This window comes from Carettochelys insculpta, chromosome 6, assembly GCF_033958435.1.
Source record: "Carettochelys insculpta isolate YL-2023 chromosome 6, ASM3395843v1, whole genome shotgun sequence".
In the NCBI taxonomy this organism is placed as follows: Eukaryota; Metazoa; Chordata; order Testudines; family Carettochelyidae; genus Carettochelys; species Carettochelys insculpta.
The window spans coordinates 81,628,398-81,653,391 of record NC_134142.1 but is presented as its reverse complement, the minus strand read 5'-3'; the positions used below and the strand labels follow the sequence as shown (position 1 = coordinate 81,653,391).

Genomic DNA, 24,994 nt, shown 5'->3' with positions numbered 1-24,994 from the left:
CACCTAAGGGCCCCACTGGTACCCCTTCCTATTATTGAGGTAGCTTTTGAGCAGATTGCTGTGGACTTTGTTGGCCCACTAGAGAAGTCCTGGGGGCATCAGCCCATATTGGTGGTCTTTGATTATGTCACACAATACCCACAGGTGATACGTCTGAGGAATACTAACTCCAAAACAATAGCCAGGGAGTTAATTCAAATCTTTTCAAGGGCTGGAATACCCAAGGAGATCATGATTGATCAAGGAATTCCCTTCATGTCAAAGCTCATGTAAAGACCAGCATGCTTTACTCCACATATGGGCCCTGGGGACCTCAGTGTACCATCCACAGACAGTCTTGTCGAGCAGGTTCAACCAGACCCTAAAGCACATATTACGGAAGGTGGTGATCTGGGACTGGAAGGATTGGGACACCCCACTGCCCTGTCCCCTGACCCTTCCTGCCCTTCAGGGAGGACAATTTTAGAGGTGGAGCAGGCAGAGGGTGCCATGGGAGGGGCCTTGGAGCCCGTGCCTGTGCCCTTGGCCACATGGGGGCAGATGACCCAACAGCCTCAGGTGGATCCACTATGGCGAAGGAACGGGGAAGAAGGAAGGGTTGTGGTGTCAAAAATGATCCCCCAACAGGGACATTGGCCATGGGGAGGAAAGAGCAGGAGCAAGTATTGGCATACGAGGGTAACTAACAAAAATGTGGGGGAGGGAGAGGAGAGGAGGGGAAGAAGAAAGGGCTGCCCCTCCCCCACTCAGTCTGTAAGCCTGGCTGGGAGGACAGAAGAGGGGGAAAAAATGCAGGAAAAAGCCACAACTCCCAGTACATGATGGTAAGACTGGCTCTGAGGAGAACTAAAGAAATATATGGGGAAGTGAAGCAGTGAGGGAGGCGATAAAGAAGGAGTGGGGCTCAGGCACCAAACAAAACAAAGATGGGGATGGGGAGTGTGGGCACACTGGAAGCGGGATAGGCAATAGGACGCAGGGGCAGGCAGCAGGGGCTGACCTGTAAGGAAGGGGGAAAGGACAGTCAGATGCTGCGAGGGGACAGGTGTGCCCATGGACACCTGAGCAGCAGGCCCACAGCAGCTGCTACAGAGCCCAGCAGAGCAGAGAAGCCAGGGAGCAATTGGTGGGGCAGTTATGGAAATGGCCCCAGCAGTGGGAGGCTGAGGCTGGGGGAGGGAGCAATAACAGAGGTGGCAGTAGACGGCTGGGAGAAGGGTGTGGACCACACCCCAACACTCTACCCCTTAGGAGCCTTCGTGGAAAAGGGCTCTGAACGTACTCACTCCACCTACTCACCACTCCACAGCTAGCTGTGGCGGGAAGCCCAGCTGCTGCTGTGAAGCAGCCCCCCTCTTCTGCAGTAATGGGAAGCAGCAGCCACAAACATGAAAGGTCCAGGCTTTCAGAAAAGGTGAAGGGCTGGGGGTGCTAACCCTCCACTGCCCAGAGGCAGGGCTGCAGTATTTGCTCCACCACCCACCTGGCAGTTCCAAGAGCTAGCTGAGGGGGTGGGGAAGACAGCAGCCTGCACACGGCAGGGAAACTGGCCCAGGGGAGGCAGACATAACTGTTCACCACCCTAGCAGCCCACTACCCACACTGTAGTAGCTGCATGGAGGGCCCAGACTCCCAGGTGGAAGGCATCTCTGGACCCACCTAAAGCTAGGAGAAAAAACAGAGTTAGTTAAGCTCCCAGGTGGAGGCAATAGGGTGGGGTGCAGGCAATCAATTAACAAGGGCCAACTGAGCTGACTGCCCGGAGGCATAAAAGCAGCCGAGGTAAACAGCTGAGAGGAGAATGAGAGAGGTGGTGGAGGAGTTTGAGAGCCATCTCGAGGAGGATATGTAGGAGCCAGACACAGATCAGGAGGAGGAGAGTCCCCAACTCTGTTGTAGGCAGAAAGGAGTGGTGGGATCCTCCGGCCTCCAATCAGAACAGTGGGGCAGCTGCGGTCTGGACCCTTCAGCTTGAGGGGCAGAAGCAAGGGACCTAAACCAAGACAAAAGGGGCACCTTGCCAGAGTATGCAATTAAATATTACACTCATCCTATAGCTTTTCTTTTCTCTCTCCCTCCGCCCCCATATCTTTTGTAGCTGGTCTATTCTTTATTCCATGAATCCCTTTGTTAGTGACATGTTCTCAGGCACCTACTTCTACAGAGCCATTTGGAAGATTACAATACTTCACAAATCTAATATGTAACAAGAGGTGCTCTCTTTTTTTGATGATTGCTTATTTGAAGTTGTTTGTTTCTTACAGATGAAAGGAGGAGCCCTTTTTTTCAAAAGATGGTTTCGAGGACGAAGCCTTTACTGCTCCAAGCTGCTGACCTCCAGAGCTAAATCCCGCTATTTATTCCTCACTTACTTGGTGACACTACATCTTGTTGTTTTCCTTTGCTTCACTGGCATTCTCTAACTGCACTGCAAGTGCTGGGTAAATTATTTTCCTTTAGATAATAGTGTGCCAACTCAAGATAATGGACTTTTCACATGCCGTTGTTAAACTATGCACTGAACACAGTTGTATATATCCTCATTCCAATATGTGTATTTTGAACTTCTTGTAATAAGTTGGTGTATATCACGGTTACTCCAAAGTTGACCTGAATTGCTCCTTCACAAAAGAATATTATATTATATTTGCTAAAGAGAAGATATTGCCCTTCAGTACAATCTAAAAAGAAATTGCTGCATTATATTGTTTGGGAATATATACTGATTGAATACTACTGAATTGGGTTGTAAATGGTATCTTTTCTATATAAATTTTATTTTAAGAGAGTTACACTATAAATTTTAAAGGAATATCAACTATTACTGTTTGTTAGCTTCTTGATAATAGCAAGAAGCTCTACTGTGTGCAATAAAAGAAGAAAGCTGGAGTCATCATGGATTGCCTATATTATTGCTCTCGCAGAGGCATAAGCCCCTGGTCGCTGGGAGGTGCTTTCAGCATACGATGGGAAGCACCATTACTGTATACTTTTCCGCCTCTTGCAATGATCCAATGTGCTATCCTAAAAAACACAAGACAAAATGAGAGTTATGTGGTAGCCCAGACAGGCTTGGCACCCTTACCTGTTGTGGATGAGTGTCCGATCACCTTATGCCCCAGAAGTGAACACACTTCACCTTCACCCATGGTTGGTAATTGGCTGACACCGATTACAATCTTAATCCAACAGCATGGGCGGGTCTCAAATATTCTGATTTGCCTGCTATACCTGCACAAGGCAGGACTGTCGGAGCTCACTCAGGGTACATCTGACCACCATAACGGCATTACAGCCTCCAATACAGGGATATTCAGCCTTCACTCACCCATCTATCAAAAGAGTCCTTAAAGGCTTGCGGAATTTATTTCCACTAAGCTGGGACACAGTCCTCACATGGAACCTCAGCTTGGTCCGAAGCGTTCTTATGGGTAAACTTTTCGAATCATTGGCCGCTTGCTCCCTTCTACACTTAAGGTGGCAATTACAACAGCAAAGGGGGTTGGGAAGATAATGACACTTAGGACACAGCCACCCTCTGTGGTATTCCAGAAAGACAAGGTGGCACTATGCACACACCCAAAATTCTTACCTAAAATACCTACCTCCTTTCATTGTAATGAGCTGATATACTTACCTGTCTTCTTCCCCAAACCCCACAAGGATGACATAGAAAGGGCACTGCACATGCTAGGTGCCTACAGGGCAATAGCCTTCTACCTACAATGCAATGAAGCTTTTCACAAATCCATACAACTCTTTGTGTCATTGATGGAAAGATCCGAAGGATTACCCATAGCCAAGCAGAGACTATGGCTATCCGGCTGCATATGACTAGCCTAGGACATATTCCAGAAGGAACCACTTGTCAACATAAGGGCTCATTCTATGAGAGCAACGGCAGCTACAACTGCCTTCCTTCAGGGTATTCCAACTGAGGAAGTGTGCAAGGCCGCAACATGGGCCTACGAACACACATTCACACAACTGCGTGATCCAGCGGTTTGCCGATACAGACACATGCCTTGGGCAATCTGTCCTCACAGTTACTGAGCTGGCACAACTGAAGCACCCACCCCCAAATACAGGCACTGCTTGCTAGTCACCTAAGGTGGAGCACCCACAGGGACACGCCTCAAAGAAGAAGGGAGGGTTACTTACCTTGCGGTAACTGGAGTTCCTCGAGATGATGGTTGACAAATGCTCCACTAGCCACTCTCCTCCTCTCTGCTTCAATACAATTACGCCTGGGTCAGAGAAGGAACTGAGGGGGCAGTTGCCTGTATCCGTGGCAGGAGAGTTCCAACTATCACGTGCCAGTGTTCCGCATGCATGGCCAGCTGCAGGGGCACTGCTACTACGAATCTGTCAACAAGGGGTGCACGGTGTTGGTGTACCTGAAGTAGAGCACCTATGGGGACAGCTATCCCAAAGAACTCTGGCTATTGCAAGGTGAGTAACCTTCCCTATTGGAGCTTTTGACTGAGAATGAGGACATGTGGATTCACTTCTTTGCTCTGCCACTTCATCTGTGACGTGCTAATTGTTTGGCACTATCTGTTCCAGACTTCTCACTTTGTAAAGTTGGGGGATATAACTGACTTGAGAGAGAGAGAAAGGAGAAGAAACTAGATGTTTGCAAAACACTGTTTTTTTTTTGTTTTTTTTTTTGGGTAAAAGCATCTGTATAAGTGGCAAAGGTTATTTGGAAGTTTGAAAATGACTGCTGTTCATTTGTCTGTGAAGAATGATGGATGTGTGGTTTAGAAGTCTGACGGCAACAGTGGCATCTGTTCAGAGATCGAGAAAGTTGACCTAAGCAGGCCAAGGGAATCTGACAGAAGCTGGCTCAGGGATATATACATATGAACACATGTGAATAACCTTTCTTCCCATGTATGGGACCTACCCTCTAGGTGTGAAAGGCACTTTTAAAGAGAGGAAAAAATTGAACACCTAATCAGTTTTGAAATGGAAGGAGTCTAACGGTTACAGGGATGTGGTGGTACAAAACTGATTGTAAGAACATGTCACATAAACTGAAGTGAATGAGCTACTGGAAGTTGAAGGAACCTTCTAGTGAATTCTGTTATATAGACGTGGTGCACTTGACTTGAATAGGAACCATTAAGAAACGGATAAAGAATAAGACAGAGAATATCTTATCTGTATAAATTCACGGTATATATATAATATATATATATATATATCTATACACATCTTGAATACTGCATGCGAATATGGTTGCCTCATCTCAAAAAAAGATATATTGGTACTTGAAAAGGTTCAGAAAAAGGCAATTTAAATTATTGGGGTATGGAACAGCTGCTGTGTAAGGAGAGATTAGTAAGATTGGAACTTTCCAGCTTTGAAAAGAGATGTCTCAGGAGGGGGATATGATTGAAGTCCATATAATGAAACTATTGCTTGTTCCCTTTTATGGGTCTTTATTACTTTGATTTTGACCAAGACTGTTTGTTTTCTATCTGGATTCACCATGTAATGATCTTATAAAAGTTCAAGAACATCACAGCCATTTTGCCAGAGGCACGCTGTACAATAACCTTAACCCTCCTGAGATGTAAAATAGTTATCACTCAGTTGGGTGACTTGCTGCTGATTCAACCCCCATTTTCAGGTACAGAGTCATCCAGGCACCAAGATAGGCTGGCTATTTTCTGTCTGTGTACTGCAAAAACAGATAACATGTACAGTTGGAACACCAGTACTGTACATGGTAAGAACTCTTCCTTTAACCAGTGGCAATTTCTAGGTGCCTGTAAGAGAATGTTAAGCTATTTTTAGTTACTGAATGAAGGAAAATGCTTTTTAGTGGATGTATGGATTATTTCATCCTCGTTCAGCCCTGGTATGAGAGGGCTTTTTGTCTTTTGGAGGGAAAAAAATCTAGTATTAATCATAACATAGTGAACAACTTCGTAATTGGGAAAGAGTCCAGGGTTGCCAGAAATTCTGCCCTAATTTATCCCGTCCTTTAAGCTGTCACTTTGATAAGCACAAGCTGAAAAAAATGTTTCCAAAAATGGCTTGACAGATGTAGGTATTCTGCAAACTCCATTCCACAAGCTGATATAAATGTAATAGAAGGTGAGATCACTTCACTTTTCCAAGGAGCTTTTAAAAATCCTCACCAGTCCTGGTCTCTTGGGTAAGTATTGCCTTGAGAAAATTTCAAATTGTATGTGATGATTTTACCCTGCAGGCCATTCAGAGGATCTAGAATCTCAAAGGTACCTGAAAATCTTAGGCCTCTGCAAAATATGAGCTGGATTTTGCTTGCTTCAGTCATTCAACTAATCCTAAAAAGGCTACTCCTCAAGTGATCAAAGTATGGCCCTGTAGTTATAATGTACTGAGATTCAGAATTGTTAAAAAGTAGAATGCTACAAAGGTTCATTTCCTTTGTTACTTGGAATCTATGGTGCTTTTAGATTGATCTGCCAATTAGTGAGCAATACAAATAAAAAGCAAGGCTAATGGAGCGCAAAATGAATTTTGTTTATGTATTCTGTTGCTTGCAGTTATCTGATATTATTCCATAGAACATAAGTAAACATGCTGCATATTTTGTTAAAGGAATAATGTTTTAGAAATACGAGACCTTTTCAGTCCTGTTTAATTTTGTGAGTTTCATCAGACGGGCAGGCTTTTGTGAGCCTATATTAACAAAGCTTTAATGTGTACGTATGTTAATATTAGAGATTAAAATTAATGTCGGTACTCCCAATACATATGGGAGTCCTCTTGTATGGATGGTGAAATTGCACACATTTCAGAAAGATTTGTTAAGGAAGGGATAAGTACTTTTGGCTATAAAATGCAGGACTGAACTGTGGTAAATTTAACTTTAGTTGTGTTTTTCTGTCAAGTAAGGACCTTAGTTTTAAAGCCATATTGGACTCAGTGTGCAATTTTCAGTTGTTTTAATGGGTTTTAGTTCAAGAATTAAGAATAGTGAAAGGTTTCTCTCTCTCTCTCTCTCTCTCTCTTTTCCTCAATGCTCAATGAAGCATCATATACATGGAACAAACATTACAAAATAGCGCTGAAGCTTTTAACTAATAGGGTCTTAGAACAAGGGTTCTTCATGTTTTTCTGTGAGGCCCCCAACATGCTATTAAAAACTTCAGGGCTCAACATGGATGGGGATGCTGGTGCGGGGGAGATTTGGGCATAGGTTAATTTTCCTTCTGTTTTGGGAGAGAGTCCAACAGGGCTTGAACAAGCTCAGCATAGAGGGGTCCAGAGTGGGAATGGCACTTCCACTCCCAGCTCACTTCAGCGGGCCACCCACCTGTCTGGGTTGCGGGTGTGGGGTGGGGGTGGGAACCAAAAATTATAGCTGAAAGTGTTTGAAAGCATCTTAGGGTTCTGAGAACAGATGGCTAGGCGCTGTGTGCAGATGGGGTAGCACAGGGTGGCAGCTAGAGGCTGTGTGCAGGGATGAGGTGGCTCAGAGTGTGGGTGACAGGTAGATGGAGCTGTGTGCAGGGAGGAGATGGCTCAGTGTGTAGGCGACAGGTGGCTGGGGCTGTGTGCAGGGAGGAAGTGGCTCGGAGTGCAGGGGATGGGAAGCTGGGGCTGTGTGCAGATGAACAGGAGCTTAGCGTGCTGGGTGGGCATAGCTCAAGTATAGGGATTGAAGCACTTTGTGCTGGGAGTGCTGCACTGTGGTACCTATCTCCTGAGGGGTCTGCCAACCAAAAAGCCATGTCTCCCTGCCCAGCCAGCTCTTTCTGGCTGTCTCTGGGGGAAGTAATCTGGTCTGGGAGCTGAAGAGCAGCTTCAGCCTGAGACACCGACGGGAGGTGAGGGAACACTGCCACTGCCTGCTATATGGAACCAGCCCACACTGCCAGACTCTAGCTTCCTGCTTCTGACCCAGCCAGGGGCATGGAGGGAGATGGGAGTGGGAGGTGTGGAGCTGCCATGAACACCACTGTGTTGTGCTACAGTTTGGAGAGGGGTTGGGGTGTAGAACGCCCTCCACATTCCCAACTTCCCCTATGGGCTAAGGTCTTCTGGCCCACAGGAAGCACCAGGATGGGATCAAGCTTCAGCTCTGCAGGAGCACTGCGGCTTAGGCTCTAGTTTTCAGCTATAGGGCCCTGCGAACGCCTGGGGGCTGCAGATCTGCTGTGGAGAACCACTGTTGTAAGTGGAGAATCATAGAACACTACAACTGGAAGGGACCTCAAGAAGACATCAAGTAAAATGTGGCTTTTTCGCTGAATATAAGGGCTAAATTATGCCATTAGTTATATTTAGACAATAACCCCAATGACTTGGGAGCTGAGCATTAGTAACTGGGGATACATATTTTTTCACAATCAGTATTTATTAGAGTAATTCAAAATTGACTTGAGATTTTTCTGTGGTGCTGTTTGAACATACTGCTTTATCTAGTTTTTAAATATTAATGCACTTAATCTGCCTGTTTTATGTACAAAAGGTACATAGCATACATGTGACTAAGAGCAAGGTGTGTAAACTATTGTAAAGCAAATCCAGCAGCATGTCTGCTACGTCTCTTGTCAGAGCCGCTTGAGCTAACAGAGCCTTTTGGGAGAGCTGGACTTGTGAAAGGAAGGAGGTCTCCACTTATAGGCTTTAAGAATCACACTCTTTTATCTCAGATTCAGCAGTATTCCACTGCCATGTACTTAAAACTCAGTTGTTCTGACTCCAGATTTACACTCATGTAGGTAAAATCATAATCTGGATCCATTTTTATAGTAAGAGTCATATCCTTAAATGTGTTTTTCAATACTGTCAGTAAGTAATGTCCTCATGGTTTCAGAAATGTGATTGGCTGTTCAGAAAGTGAAGCCAACACTGGGACTGCTATGGGCACCTGCGTGGCCCCACAATATGCTAATATATTTATGGCTGACCTGGAACAACGATTCCTCAGCTCTCGTCCCCTATTGCCCCTCCTTTACTTAAGATACATTGATGACATCTTTATGATTTGGACCCATGGTATAGAGACGCTAGAAGAATTCCACAGAGACTTTAACAATCTACACCCCACCATCAACTTGTGCCTCAATTACTCCATGCAAGAGAGACATTTCCTGGACACTACAGTACTAATCAAGGATGGCCTTATCAGTACCACACTGTACCGAAAACCTACTGATCGCTATACTTATCTACACCCTTCTAGTTTCCATCCTGCACACATGACTAGATCCATTGTTTACAGTCAAGCTCTTAGGTACAATCGCATTTGCTTTGATCCAACTGACAGAGACCAAAAGCTACAAGAACTTTACCAAATATTCATAAACCTGAATTACCCACCAGGAGAAGTAAAAAAACAAATCGACAGGGCCAGACGCATACCCAGAGACCAGCTACTCCAAGATCGGCCCAAAAAAGCCAAGAACAGAACACCACTGGTCATCACCTACAGCCTCCAACTCAAACCACTGCAACGAATTACTAAAGACCAGCAACCTATCCTTAATCAGGATCCCACACTTCAGAAGGCCCTAGGTGACAGGCCTGTTCTCTCCTACAGACAACCTCCCAACCTTATGAGGATTCTCACCAACAGCCACAGTCTATACCCCAGGAATACCAGTCATGGAACCTTTCCTTGCAACAAAGCCCGCTGCCAGCTTTGTCCACATATCTTCTCTGGAAACACCATCACTGGACCTAACCAGGTTACTCACAGAATCACAGGCACTTTCTCATGCTCCTCATGAGAAAGGAGCATCCATATATCCTACCATCATATATGCCATCATGTGTCAACAATGCCCAGATGCTTTGTATATTGGACAGACTTCCAACTCCTTAGACAAAGAGTTAATGGGCACAAAACAGACATCAAAACACTCCAGATCCACAAACCAGTTAGTCAACATTTTAATGGAATGGGGCATTCTGTCAATGACCTAAGGGTATGCGTGTTACTGAAAAAAAAAATTTCGCACCGCTATTCAAAGAGAAACAGCCAAGCTGGCTTTTATATTCAAATTTGGGATGGGAACTTTCTGAGTCACTATAGGGGCTCGTCTGCATACTTGGCTTAATCTAATTCTTGACCTTCCCCCACCCCCACCCTTCCATTCTCTGATTTGCTCACCTTGATTATTTTTTTCTGATTTGTCCTTGATCAGTTTTTGGTTCTCTGTGCCTTAAACATTGAGTCTGTTCTGGTCTGGCTATGGTCTGAAGAAGTGGGTCTGTCCCACGAAAGCTCACCTAATAAATTATTTTGCTAGTCTTTAAAGTGCTCCTTGTCTGCTTTTTCTTTTGATAACAATAATATTAAATAAGTTCCTAAGGGAACTTATTCAGTGCAGTTAACAATCAGCTGATCACATTATCCCATTCACAAGGCGTTTTGGACATAGATAAGTCAATAAATGTTAAAATGATTTTTTTTATTTTTGTTTCTCTTTGCACGCCTCTCTTGAAGACATTTATCTGACCAGATTTATGTTTAACTGTATCAATATCACCCTTTCAAAATTCTGTTTTCCAGGGAGTGGGGCTTGCGGGGGGTACATATTTTGAGGGGGGAAGGAAGGAGGAAAGGAAATGGGTAAGCAAAACAGGAAGGGTTTGTTCATGAATTTTGTGGTGGTACTGATACATTGTCGAGTTGTTTAAGACATGACTTTAGTCATGTAGGCTACAGTGAAACCTCATTAAACTCGCAGGGGCTTGGGCAATTCAATTTAACATCTCCATTTCTCACACAGATGTTTTCTGATTGGCTTCCAGTTTATCGATTAATTTACTGCTTGCATCCTTGCTTCATAAAACTCAGCAGAAAAGGAAGGAAACGCATGAAGTTCAAACTTTAGGACAAACATTCCCTTCTAGTGGATGGGTGTGAGGGCCACGGAAAGGATATGGTGCATGGCCAGCAAACCCCTGGGACTACAAAGTCATGAGGAAAGGATGTTCCTGTTCTCCAGATGAGCCACTCCATGGTGGCATTGGCTTCTCTGTCCATGCCTGCCAAAGATGCAACATCTCAAAGAGGGTGCAGATGTACGTTGGGAGTTAATAGCACTCTGAGCACTGCTTATGTTTCCCTAACTGTTTATAGGGCACCAGTGTAATGCCATTCCTTGAATCTCCGCTACCCTAACCTGAGCGGAGGTAACGGCACTTCTGTGAATTGCCATGGAAGGAGAAGCATGCTATGGGAACCACTTCTTTCTGCTTGATTTCTGCCTGTGTAAATGCGGGGAGGGGGGGGAGCATCTGGTCTGAAAAGTAAACTGGTGGGTTCCTAAAAAGAAATCTATAAATGAAACCTTGGCTCCAGTGAAAGTTGTGGCACCAGTTTTAATGGGACCAGTATTTCACCCGAGACATTGGTGAGTTCCTGGAGTTAAGTCATTTTTGGCTAGTTAAGCCAATCCATGTCTCACTCCACTTCCTAGAATAACCTTGTTGATAAGGAATTCACCATTTACAAATATAGAATAGTTCCTGTAGCAAGCACTTAACATAACAGAGCAGCTGCCATTTAGAAACACACAGCAGAAACTTTGAGTGATGATTATTTTTAGTTATTCATTTCTCAGATTGGCTCTTACACGCTGGGGGGAGAAGGGGACTTTGGAATATATTTGTAGACAACACAAATGATGTTTAGGCAATTGCTTGTGTTACTCTGCCACTCACTTGCAACTGAGTGCAAAAAAATCTCCCAAAACAGCATCTCAGGAGGTCTATAATAAATTCAGTCTTAGCAAGCCAAGTACTAGGAAAAGTGGATCAGCTTGAATAGTTAAGTCAGTCCTGGCATAGCAGGGCTTCTTGTACTGATATTGATAGGGAGAGATGAGCACTTCTGCCCTGCCTGAATGTGGCTAATGGTCATTCAATAACACCCAAATATCTCTGGACTCTTTGGAGGTGCTTTAGAACAATCAGCTGAGACAAGTGATTAGCGTTTTGGAAGTAGGAGCCAAAGGCCTTTGTCTAGCAAACCTCTTCAGTGTATGTTTAAGGATTGGTAGTTCCACAAGCTTCAATGGGCCCTGTTCTTGCTGAAGGTTAAGCACCTGCTTAAGTGCTTTGCTGAATTGGGGTTTAAGTGTAGTCCTCACTGTTTATGATTATTTTTCAAGACACTTTTATAGCACTGTTTCTCAAACTGCAGTCTGTGAACTACTAGTGGGCCACGGCCACCCTGCAGGAGGACCACGAGGCTCAGGGCTCACCCCAAAAAGCCGGGACCTTAGCCCCATGGCGTCCCCTCCTCCCATGAGAATATTGTGTGAGCATTGTGGGTGGTGGGGTAGGGAGGAAGGAGACAGTCCCAAGCCTTACAGGCTGGATCCAGCTTGCAGGATAAGAACCATGGCTCTGTATGCTGCTGTCCCCTTCCCTCCGATGCGTGGGAGGGTTTTCTCATCATTCTCATTGGCCAGATTTCAGCCAATGGGGTCAGTGGAGGGTGATACATAAGAACAGCGGGGTGTGCCGGGCCAGGGTAAGCTCCCCCGCCACCCACTATCCTCAGGGGCAGCCCCTGCACATCCATCCCCTTTTCACCCACACCCTCCCACTCAGCTCTCCCACTCCCAATCCATTCCTGCACCCCCTCATGCTCAGCTCTTCCTCACCCACTCTGCTCTTGGACTCCTACTCCTGGACCTCCCACACGCAGCCTGCTCCTGAATGCTCCCTTGCTCCCACACCATCCCTCTTGGCCAGAACTTCACTCCCAGCCCACTCCAGCACCCTACTTCCCACCCAGAGCCACACCCTCACGCACATCCCTATCTCATTCCCTGGCAGCTCCCTTCCACACACTGAAACCTTCATTTCTACTAACCCCAGGACCTCAAAAGTGTTAATCTCGCCTGTGGGAAACTCTGCAGCTTGGTCCTCCCTGCCTTCTCGCTCCCCCACTGTCCTCACACTGTAGGGCTGAAGTGCCAGGGGAGTGAGGTATTTCAGTTAGGAGCCAAATCAGTGAGAGCTGGGGGCGGGAAGTGTATCTTTTTGGAGGATCTTGTCTCTCACTTTTGTGGCTCCCAACAGATATTTCTGTAGATCAGTGGCCCCCCCTGCCAACCCAACAATGTACTCTGCCCCTGCCATAAATGAAGACAATGCTGAAACCCTTTTTTTGGAAATAAATTAATATTTGATTTCATTTAAAGAAAATCAACCAACATGCCAAAGTTAGTCTGTTTGATTTTTTTTTATCATCAATATTTCGTTTCTTACCGGTTACATACAGCCCCTTATATTATAGCTCCAGGTGCCTGATAAGGCACTTTGCCATGATGGATGGTTGGGTGGTGGTCCACAGAAAGGTTTGTGTTGAGTGGGTTGGGGCACAGGCCAAAAAAAAGTTTGCAAACCACTGTTTCACAGCAATGTTATGTCTAATGATCAAGAGCTGCTTCTGCCCCCAGCCACCTGCAGTAAGTTGCTGTTGCTACAGCCAAAACTGTGAGCCAAGATGTGTGATGAAGATGAAACCACAGCTCTTGTATGTGATAATGGCTCCGGGCTTTGCAAAGCTGGATTTGCAGGGGATGATGCACCAAGGGCTGTTTTTCCATCGATTGTTGGCCGTCCTCGACACCAGGTTAGTTTGTTCCAAAAGGACAGAGCGGTATGTTATTGTCTCGCTAATGCAGCCCTTGAAAATGATGTTAGCCATGTCATACACGTAATATAGGTCTGAGCCTACAGATTTTTTTTTTTTAAATCTTATTTTATTAATGTTTTTTTCCCTCAAGATCAGGTGAAAAAAGACAAAAGGACAAGCCCTTATGAAATGGAAAAGGAAGGAAAGACAAGGGAGCAGGGAAGGAAAAAGGAGAGATGCATCTTGGTTTCCATCCAGTAGTCGTTAATCAAAGTTAACTAAAAAGTTAGATCAAACATTGTGAAACTTATTTGAGATCGCTCTTCCACAGTGATCCAATTCTAATGCTTGCCAATTTTCACAGGTTGCCATGTAAAACTTGCACATTTAGAAACTGAAGATTTGAGTTGGAAAATTTCATGGGACTAAGTTTTCTTGCCCTCATTGGAATGCTTTTGCCAGTTCTGTGGGGGGCGGGGGGGGAAGTATTGTCAGGCTGTAAAGTCGATTATTCATCTCTTGGAGAATTTTGATGGCCCTTTCAATTGTATTCATGTACACTAGTGAAACTGCAGCTGGTGCTGCAAAATCATAGTGTGGGTTTAGCACGGCCACATTATTTGAAATGATCTCATCAAAATTTAATTGTACGTATTTTCAGCTTTGTAAAACTGCCTAATTTACAGTTAGTAACAGAACAATCTGTCTAGTCTTATGATTTGGCATTTTTGTTTAGTGTGACATCAGTAGTTGTCTTTTTGCCTCCCATTATAAAATGGTGTGAACGCTGTGAATTTAAATCCTAATTTAGGCAACTAATGACCCTTCTGTGTTGGTAATTGCCTAGTGATCCTTAGCTGATAGAAAACAGTTAGCATAAACAAAATATATTCCTGGGAGGCCATAAGTACTACCAGCAACCACATTCATAACGGAGCCAAGATCCATTTTTCATTGTGTTAAGTGCTAGAAGAGACAATTAAGTTTCCAGTTAGAGTACTCAATGCTATCCGTTTATCAGTCTAAGTACAACTGATAAGCCCAATTCTGCGGCTAGTGGCTTTTTCCAATGCTTAAATGTCTTTTATATTTCAAGAAGAAATATGTGTGTCCTCAACAGTTTAATAATTTTCAAAAGTGAATGCATGCCACAAAATGTTAGACTATTGTGTATTCTTATAATTGTGAAAAGTGGCTTACTCATTCCAGTAAAAAAATGTGTGGAATTCCAAGTCAGGATGTTAGATTAGTGAAAACTAAAATTCCTCTTGGTAGCTATGAATAAAACATGACAAATGAAAACCTGCAATACTGAAGGCACAAAACGTAGTACATTATTTAACTGTTTTGTACATTGGGTTTTATTAATCATCAGATTTAGCATGTAGTTTTCAGTTGAACAAATGCATGCAGCTTGATGGGTACATCTCCTACATCATGAAATTAATGGATCTCCAGCTACCCATGCAATAGATTTTGATGGCAGTTGTTGAATAATATTGTCCCAAATATGCCATTATACATTAGGCAAACACGATTCAATGGCTATTATAATTGAGACAAATTCAAATAGACTAAACGCAGTTGAACACAACCCCCTGTAAATAAAATATGTCTGAACGTATTTTTAAAAGCTTTCTTTTAAATATGTGAAAATGTTTTTCATCGCTCCTGTTGGTGCGTGTAAGAGCCTTTTCAGCAAGAAACAGGGATAGTGGTGGAACTGACTATACACAAAGAACTGCCAAAGGCACAGAGAAAAAGTGGAAAAATAGAGAAATGGTTTCCCTCTAACTTTTCAGCTATAGTTATTTCAGAAAAGCTAAGGATGGTAACTAGAGTAGGTACAACATTTTCAGATAGAAATATTTTTCCTTTTCGGTACGAGTGTCCCTTTAAAATGCACACTGCCACACTAACTTTTTGATGACTAAATTTTCCAGGGTGTTATGGTAGGAATGGGCCAAAAAGACAGTTACGTGGGAGATGAAGCCCAAAGTAAAAGAGGGATCCTGACCCTGAAATACCCCATTGAGCATGGGATCATTACAAACTGGGATGACATGGAAAAGGTGAGTGTTCTTCTTAATTTCATTTTGTACACGTCATTGTTAATTTTCTTTTTTTTTGGGGCAGGGGGGGTAGCACCTACAATATGCCAAGCAGTCAGCATGATCACAGTCCCTTCCTCCAGGAGCTCATAAAAGAACAGAGACACAGAGCTTGTGGGGAAGATTATACAATACTGTAGTGAAGCAGTCAAAATGGTGATTGGTCTTGTCTTGGCGATAATAAGGTGGTCACAGGTTGCTGAGGCTTCTTAATTTTTCCAAGTTCTACATACAAAATTATTCTAATTATTCCTCAGCTTTGGCAGTAGGGCCTAGAATTTTATCTGTAGCATTTCAAAGGTGCTGGCACCAGTCCTGAAGTCTTCACTTAGGCAAAGCTGCTGTTTGAAATGTATTGGAATTAGTCCAAGTAAAAGTTTGAGACTGAGATCCTCTGAATACAAATGGAGAAGCATTAAAACAGTCTTCCTTAACTTAGAACCTACCCCCATCCCCATCTGTGCCTCCCCCACAAAATGACGACACAAAGAACCAATCCTTTCTCCTGGCCTCACAGGCAAGACAGCCTAAACCATGGCTTCACCTTATGTTTACACATGCTGCTCTTTCAGTGCTTCAGATGATGTAGGTAAAATGTATTGGGGGAATTCCAGATATTAGATCAGAAAAGAGGAAAAGTGTCCTTTAACCCTGTGTTCAAAGACAAGTGTGGGTTTGTTCCCTCTAGAATATTTTTCTGCTCTGAACTCCAGTTTAGCTTTCATTATCCCAATATGATGATGTTTCTTTATTTCCCATCAAGTAAAATTTTCCTGACTGGGTTTTATAGCTTTTCCATGGGCTATCCATTAAAGGAAGTCTTTAAAGCAGTCACACACCTGGAGCTGTGCTGCAGGAGAACACATTAGAGAGAAAAGGGTCATTAAGGCTGGTAGAAAGGCAGACGGTCTTGGAAAAAGTGAGGCTTATAGGTGGAATTGCATTTCTCTCTTATCTGTATCTTGTCATCTCCCTCTTCCCTTTATTGGTTGATTTAGGGATAATTCCTCCTTGAGTTTTCTTCCCTAGAGGCACCATCTCTGCTGATATGTCAATGGGAAAGGTTGATCTGTGTGTGTATTTTGGGGAGTAATATATATATATATAATAAAATTTTGGGGAGTAAAGGCACTTCAAAGTAGTGTGGGCACTTCAAAGTGCCCGTGGCTACATGACATGCAGGCGCTTCAAAGTTTGACACTTTGCAGTTGCTGTGGGGAGAATTAATCTAATGAAGTGCTGCATATTCATTGTAGCATTTTATTAGTATTCTCTGATCAGGCTGATTACCATGCCCCCTTCAAAGAAGGGGGACGTGTATAGACATAGCCTCAGTGTTTTAAGCCCTTCATATAATGAATGTATCTGAAGCAAAACCCCAGATCTGGAGATTTCCTCATTCAATTTCAACATTTGTTCTTTTCGTCATGGACCAAACCAGAACCCACATCTGAACACCCATGGTTTAAAATTCAGGTGTGACATTTACACAAACATACGTCAGCCAATCTATTGGTGAACACAAGTTATCATTTTATGGGAAGCCTCAGACACCAGGGTGCAGATCTCCTTACCTGACCTATCATAGCAATCAGAGTTTTTTTTGCTGTAGGAGATTAATTAGCTGAAAGTAAATAGCTGCCGTTGGACAAAATTAAGGATCATTGTCAGAATGTGAAAGAATTTTAAAAAAATCTCAGGAATGAGCAGAGATGAGATTTTTGCCAAGGACAAAGGCAGTTCTTCATGTTACTGAACATTTTCCTCTTTGGCTGTTTGCAACGTTTACAGGCTGACATAAGAATTACTTTGAAATTCTTCACAGTCAGAAAACTACTCAGACTGCGACAGCTGGTGGGGCTCAAGTTTGTGTCAAAAGGACTGCCGAAGCTTGCATTGCTGGATGTGGCTCTGCCACAAAAGATCCCAAAGTGATTTACAAATTACATGGCAAATAAACTCAGTTATTGTAGCTTAATGACATTTCAATTCCGCATTCAGGACCAGGTTTAGTCATCTGACTTTCAAAGGTGCTGCAAGACCCTGGTCTTTCTTTAGAAAACCTACAAGTGCTAGGATTCCCAACCTCACTGATGGGGACATTTAGTTTATTCACGGAAGCCATAGAACAGCTCTGCAGCCTGGAGTGGAAAATCCCTTTACTCATATAACTCTCCAGTGCTTTGGTCAGCTTAGGCGAGGGTTGGAATTCGCCATGTCCTGCATCTAAATTTGAACCTTTATGCGCATGGCCAGTTGATATGCTGCCCATTTGGGTATCCCAAGTAAAAATATTCTATTGTATAAAATTTGGCCCAAAAATCTACTGTTTTACTCCTGCAAACCCACTGGTATCAGTTTTAAGTAGCTGAATTCACTTTTTCCTGTGTATATTTTTCTGAGAGTGTATTTAAAATGTATTGAAACTGTGTTTGAAACGATGAATTCCTCTTTCCACAACAATATTAGCCACCAAGAAAGGAAGCAGCCAGCAAAATGTTGCCCTAAACTATCTTTTCATTTTAGATTTGGCATCATTCTTTCTATAATGAACTTCGTGTTGCCCCAGAAGAGCATCCTGTTCTGCTGACTGAGGCCCCCTTAAATCCTAAGGCTAACCGGGAAAAAATGACTCAGGTAACAGTTTGGATATTGGCGTGTTAATGTTTTACTGCATGGGATGGTTCAGCACAAAGGCCAAAGGTTAAATGGCCCTAGATATATAGTTCTCCCTGTAGGGAGAACCTCCATGATAGGATCAATGGCCATTGGTTGGAACATGTGGAAAATCTTACTTTCTTTTGCCTAGTGCTGTTTCTGTGGATACTTATAAAATATTTAGTTATTATATTGAGAAGTGATTCATCTTTCCTAAATGTCTCTGACCTTAAATAAACATCCCTCACGAGACTGGGCTGTTTCTCCTGGGGAACGTGAAGTAACGTGGTTAGGTCCCATATTTTCAAAAGTATTTCTAAGGCCAGATCTCCACTAGACCTTAAAATCGATTGTAGAAATGCAATTCCAGATATGACAATCGCATAGCTGGATTCGACTTATCTGCAATCGACTTACCTGGCCGTCCTCACTGGGGTAGGTCAATGGGAGAAACTCTCCTGTCAACCTCCCTTCCCTCTCGCAAGACTGAGAAGGAGTACATGGGTTGACTGTTGACCCCCTGATAGTTCGATTTCACACATACCCCCTAGGTACACAAAATTGAACCCTAAGACCAGATCAATCTCACAGTTGTTGTGGATGGACCCTGGTTATAGATACTTATCGCTGGGCAACTGTAGCCTGATACTGAGCAGGACTGAGATGTCGAATCTCTCATTGCCTTTAGTGGTAGTTTTGAGTACCCAACATTCTGAAACTCAGCCTTTAAGTGTCTGGTTGTGGGTACATACAAACTGAAGCAGGTACCTGTTCAGGGCTAGAAATCAAGAACATTTGTGTAATCAGCTGGTTAGTGAGTTATGTGTCATCTTGTGTCTGAACCGTAAAGGCTATGTCTAGATTGCAGTGATTTGTTGACAGCAGTTTTTTGCTGGAAGATATCTTCTGACAAAACTGCTGTCAACAGATTGTGGCCAAACTGCTAAGTAGATCGTAAGAGTAATCCACTCTGCTGACAGAGAGTGGCTGGACTGCCTGGCCATTCTATTGGCAAAACAACCAACTGGAAGCACAGCATACAGGGCTGCCTGGTGTCTCAGAAGCCCTGTATGTCAACAGAGGGCCCCAGACTGGCTTTCTGTGGACAGAAGTGTTATGCCTCATGGGGAGTGGGATATGGCTGTCGGCAAAAGTGCTGTGTTCCATCACTTTGATGTCACCAGAATGCCTTGGGAATCTGGACACTCCCCAGCAAAATCCTCCAGTGTAGACATAGCCAGAGGGTGTGCAATTGTTGTTGATCCCACTCAACAGGATCCGTCTCTTTGGCTGTACAGACTCACACTTTCTCCTCCGCTGGTTGCGAGGCGAAACCCCAGTGTGTCAAAAAAGATGTCACTGTCATGAAAGCCAGGGCTTGTCTAGAATTCAAACTATTGTAGGCTGCATAAACTCAGGTTGAACTTTCTCTATCCAGAGGAAATATGCAATTGATTGTTTAGTGGATGTTTTATGTTTCTCCATCTCCACATATCTGTGGAGTCTTCTACAGCTGGAGTTTAAAAGCCAGGTATTGTATCTGGGCTACAGAGCTGAAGCCTTTAGCTCTGCTGGAGGTGTCCAGTTCAGTCCTTAGGCCAAGAAGGCACATCCACATATACGACCACCTGATGTAATGAGTTAATACACATATTTGAATGTGCAGTATGGTATTTGTATTAGTTCCCTCCCAGCCAGATCCATTCCTTGGCTACACATGACAACATAATTTTCTCTACTTTTTTTTATCTAGATCTCCCTAGAAAATTTCTTTCTACTCCTTCTAGTCCTGCTCTGGCATGGTTCCCAACCTTTCTGTTCTCCAGCATATTCCTGGAGTGACACCCTACATATTAGGTGGGATGTTACTCCAGCCATATGGTAAATATGGCTGTGTGGATGTTGAAACTACGCTTTAGATTTCAAGCATTTACACACAGCCTAGGGTATCTTGCCCACAACTCTGTGGTGCTGTCACCTGAAGCAGCTTCTCAGAATCTAGGGATGGGGTGTTTAAAAGTGGGAGTCTCCCTGCTGGTTTGGGGATTTGATAGGTCTAGACATTCCAGCTTAGAAGCCACTTCTGAGGTTTTTTTTTTCTGTTGTATGATATGCTACGGGCCTTCTAGCAGACTGGCATGAGAGCCTGAAATAGAATTCAAGACTTTGTCTTCCTGAGCACACTCTATCCCTAACACTATGTTGCTTCCCTCAAAAATTGGAGGTGGTGTGTGTCACCAAAATAAAATACAACTACAGATGTCTATACGCTGAGCATGAAGAAAAATTTTACATGAATCTGCATTTCCCTTCATGTACATTTTTGGCATGCATTTAATCTGACCCTTATGTATCTAGTGATAATGTAAATTAATTTACTAAGCAATAAGAATGAACATAGCACCTCGCTGGGAGATAATTCAACCCAAGGGGCATTATGAAAAACTTATGAAGACACCAGCAAGGCGTGCCTGATAATCTTTCTTTGCCATTATGAAATGATAACAAATTCAGTTTTCAAATCAAAATATGAATATTTATTGCTTATTAAATTAAGTCATTAATTGGAAATGAAATGCCAGTACTTAGAATATAGCTGGTCACTGAAAAGAACAAACCCTTTTTGTTAAACCACATAATCTTTGCAGGCATACTAATATGTGCAATCGAGAGTCTACATTTAACCCCTTTGTCATTATTGGCTCCCACTGGTATAGATGCAGATCCAAGAGGGGAGCTGCAGTGATGGAAAGTGGCCAAAACATTTCCACCACTAGGGGAGACAAATTGCTGCCTGGAAAGTTAGCAGCCCTGCCTGAGAAAGGGATGCATGCATGTTAGCGGTGCATGCCCAAACAGCTGTCAGTAGCAGAGATCCTGGACAGGCCACCTGGTGGAAAGCTGAGGGAAAACCTATAGTATGTACACAGAAGCATATTTTCTAATGCACAAATGACACATTAGGTATCTGTGTCATTTGTGCCTCTGAAGATCTGCCCTGTAATATAGAAATTTCTCAGACATTGTAGCAAAGGGTGGGCCTGATACAGGCAGAGAGCTTCACCTGTGCTCCCTTGAGTCCTCTTCCAGGCAAGGGGCTAGGTTAGGTAGTTTACATTTCTGTATGCCCAACTCACTGAATATGGCCCAAAGCTTAGTGAGGTCACCTGGAAGACTCAGTTGCTTTAATTGAACTTTGGGTTGAAGCAAGCAGCACCCCATGGAAAAAAACTGCATCAGAAGAGAACTGGAGCATGCCAAAAGTGGAGCTGACAAAGGGTTTTTGCAAAGGAGTCCAGAAGGAGGAGGTGTTCTCAGTTTGTGGGAGTGGGTTGGCAAGTGCATTGCTTCAGAGACATTCTTGGCCAGCCTTTGAAGATGTTATATCATTTGTCTTGGGGGTCTCAAGACCTAATGCCTCAAGGGAGGTGGTATCAGCTGGGAAGGTTTTATCAGAATGAGAAGTGAGTCATTCTTGTTTAGTGATTAGAGTGAAGACTAGGAGTCAGGATTTCTGAGTGCTATTCCCATTATGCCCCTAATTTCCTTTGTCAGTTTGGAGAGGTGATGGGATGAGGTAATATCTTTTATTGGATCACCTTCTGTTGGTGAGAGAGAGAAGCTTTCAAGCTGCATGGGGCTCTTCTTTAAGTCTGTGTGGCTGAAAAGCTTGTCTCTCTCACCAACAGAAACTGGTCTATTAAAAGATATTATCTCACCCACCTTACCTCTTTAATATCCTGGAACCAACTGGCTACAGTTACTTTTGTCACTTTGGGGAAGTCTTTAACCCTTTCTTTGCCTTCTTTCCCTATGTGTAAATTGTGTATGACACCCACTTCACTAGGGCAATGTGCCAGTCAATAGTCATATTTATAGAAAGCTTTGCAATCTTCAGATGAAAGGGAGTATAGAAGTATATATTATTTATAAGTCTTTGCTATTGCAAGCTCTTGGGAAACAAGTGTGGAAAGAGAAGGAAATTAGTGATATTTTAGCTAATGCTTTGACACTAGGGTGAGGGCGGATGAAAGGGGGTTAGTAGTATAAAAAAATCCCAGGGCCAGACTTTTAAATAAAAAATAATATTAAAATGCAGGAAAAATAATATGAAATCTATGTAATTTGTTTTGCTTTTTGTTTTAGACTAGTGGGTAAATTTTACCAACAAGATGTGTGTTAGTTATGTTAAGAGAATTATTACTGGAAAAGGTGCATAATTAAATAATATCTCTTTCTAGTTGAAAATGCTTGACTGAACAACAATTAACTTTTAGGTTCAAACTTTGTCTATTCACATGGTATTCTTTGTCCCACTTTATAATCTGAATATTTTTAAAGGAATTAAATATGCATGTTATTGTTACTTTTTTATCTTTGAGTTGACACAGAATTTTTTTTACCCAGAAAGTGAATGGATTGAACTAATTTTAGTAGGCTGTTGGGAAGATGAGTTATGACGGTGTAACCTTGCACTAGCAAGTGATCTATAAGATGAGGAAAGAGTTACTTACTGTCTCTTCAAATGCTCTTGATTGTATAGCCTAAAGATTTCTAAACTCTTAATTGCAGATCATGTTTGAGACATTCAATGTACCTGCTATGTATGTAGCAATTCAGGCAGTTCTTTCTCTGTATGCATCTGGTCGAACCACTGGTGAGTTTCTATGGATGTCAGTCTTTCTGTCTGTCTCTCATGTGTTTATACTGATATAGACAGAGCCCTGCACACATGCAAAAATGAACCATAGATATCCGCATCCACCTCTGCAGACCCACATGCCCGCAGATATAAAGTGGATACCTGTGGATTTGCAGGGCTCTAGATATAGACACACTAGGTGTTTTCTCTCAGGAGTCCATAACCATCTAGGAACTGCATGCTTGCCCCTGTACTGTAGAAGCATCTTGTCCCTGGCCACTGCAGGAATAGAACTTATTTCCTCCAAATCCACCAGCCCCCGCACTCCCAGCTGTTTAGTTAAAGGAGAGTTTATGTGAAGAGTATGGAACCTATGTTTATATTAGAGAAAGACAATATAATGACACTCCACTTGACTGCCCACCTGATAAAATGAGCAACCACTTTACTGACTCGTGCCAAATCCCCAACTTCTCTACTTTCTTCCATGTTAAACATTAAACATGTTCCTGACCAAAGAAAGCTGTTGAATCATTGTAAGAAAATGTCTTCTTTATATGTTGTACTTCTCAATTATCTAACTCAGAGTCTGCTTTGAGGAGATTATTAGCATTAACAGAGAGATCTCTCCTGACCTCCATTTAACACCTGATCAAGTATTAAGGCAATTAATTATATGTCAGTAACACTCAGACCTTAGTCCATTTTGAACAAAATTGAAAATACCATCTGGTCTTAACAACGTGGTGCCACAGTTTAGATTGTGTAAGGAGATTACCAGTTTACAGGAATCAACCTTTGTGGCAAATTGTTGATTCCTCTGAAAGGCCCCGTTCTTTGTGTGCATCTGGGTGTATTTCATATTGGAAACTTCATCCACTTTTCAATAGAAATGATGCTCTTCACTTCCTGCACTGTTTTTAACAGTTGCAGTGGGTCAGCCTAGAGGAGGTAGTATTTTAATCATGGATTAAACGATCCTTGCATGCAGTTTTTGTGGATCTTTTGAAACGGAGAGCTCTGTACAAATGTAAGACCATTATCATTAACATCTGTGAAGAGGGAACACTATGGTACAGTTGCAGAATTCTTCATGCTTTCATCAAAGGCAGTTGTTTTTTTGTGTATGCTAATCATTTCTACCACTGGCAAGCAGAGCTCCACTTATAACGAAGACAAAGGGAGTTATCACATGACCATCTTCTAATAAGTCCTTTTATTGTTGTTCCAGCTTTCTGATTAGAATGTGAAGAGTTGGGAGTTCTAAGTTGGCTGAGGATCACAAGCTTTTCCTTGTCTTTCTTTCCCAGGCATAGTTCTGGACTCCGGGGATGGTGTCACACATAATGTACCCATCTATGAGGGGTATGCTTTGCCCCATGCCATCATGAGACTGGACCTGGCAGGCAGAGACCTCACTGATTATCTCATGAAAATTCTCACAGAAAGAGGCTATTCTTTTGTCACCACTGGTAAGAAGGTGACTTTCATATGCCATTTCTATGTGCACACTTGGGGTGACTAATGGAAGGGACAAATGGGGAGAAATGTGACCTCCTCCTATGGTGCCCCTCCCCGCAACTTATTTTCAAATACTCCCAGCCTGGGACCCCTGTGATTCATTATCTGGTGGGTCTGTCACTGGCCCTTCCCTCTGTGCTTTTAGGCCTGTGGCCATTCCCCTCCCACATTGTCACTCCTGTGCACACTGACTCTTTTTGGTGTGATACTGGATTGCAAGAGCATATGATTTGCAGCAATGCTGTATTGTGGGAACATCCCTCAATAAGCCAGAGACATGTATTGTGTGAGCTAGTTGGCTGCTTCTGTCTCTAAGGCCTTGCTTGCTGGCTCTGTGCCTGCTGAGTAGGAGGAGAAAAACTACAGCATACCTTTAAAAAAAACCAAAACACCGCCCATGTGTTATCACAGCCATTTTAATCTCGGAGGGAAGCCTGTGTGGCTGTATTTTTACCA

At 43.1% G+C, this 24,994-nt stretch overlaps 2 protein-coding genes across 5 annotated transcripts in view; both read left to right on the top strand.

The window, feature by feature from the left end:
- Window positions 1–2,889, top strand: part of LOC142014607 (uncharacterized) — a 75,458-nt gene extending 72,569 nt beyond the window's left edge. For all 3 annotated transcript variants that reach the window (XM_074997466.1, XM_074997465.1, XM_074997464.1), the window contains exon 27: window positions 2,265–2,889. In XM_074997466.1, coding sequence (XP_074853567.1) covers window positions 2,265–2,423 — 159 coding nt within the window. In that variant the 3' untranslated portion in view covers window positions 2,424–2,889. The remainder of the gene's footprint in view (window positions 1–2,264) is intronic.
- A 3,132-nt stretch (window positions 2,890–6,021) lies between these two features.
- The window catches only part of LOC142014604 (actin, aortic smooth muscle-like), a 29,706-nt gene continuing 10,733 nt past the window's right edge, over window positions 6,022–24,994 (top strand). The window contains exons 1-6 of one of the 2 annotated variants that reach the window (XM_074997461.1): window positions 6,022–6,169; window positions 13,428–13,603; window positions 15,550–15,678; window positions 18,244–18,354; window positions 22,948–23,032; window positions 24,328–24,489. In XM_074997461.1, coding sequence (XP_074853562.1) covers window positions 13,475–13,603; window positions 15,550–15,678; window positions 18,244–18,354; window positions 22,948–23,032; window positions 24,328–24,489 — 616 coding nt within the window. In that variant the 5' untranslated portion in view covers window positions 6,022–6,169; window positions 13,428–13,474. Of the gene's footprint in view, window positions 6,170–10,794; window positions 11,038–13,427; window positions 13,604–15,549; window positions 15,679–18,243; window positions 18,355–22,947; window positions 23,033–24,327; window positions 24,490–24,994 lie in introns of those variants that run through there. The other variant, XM_074997462.1, reaches the window with a different exon arrangement.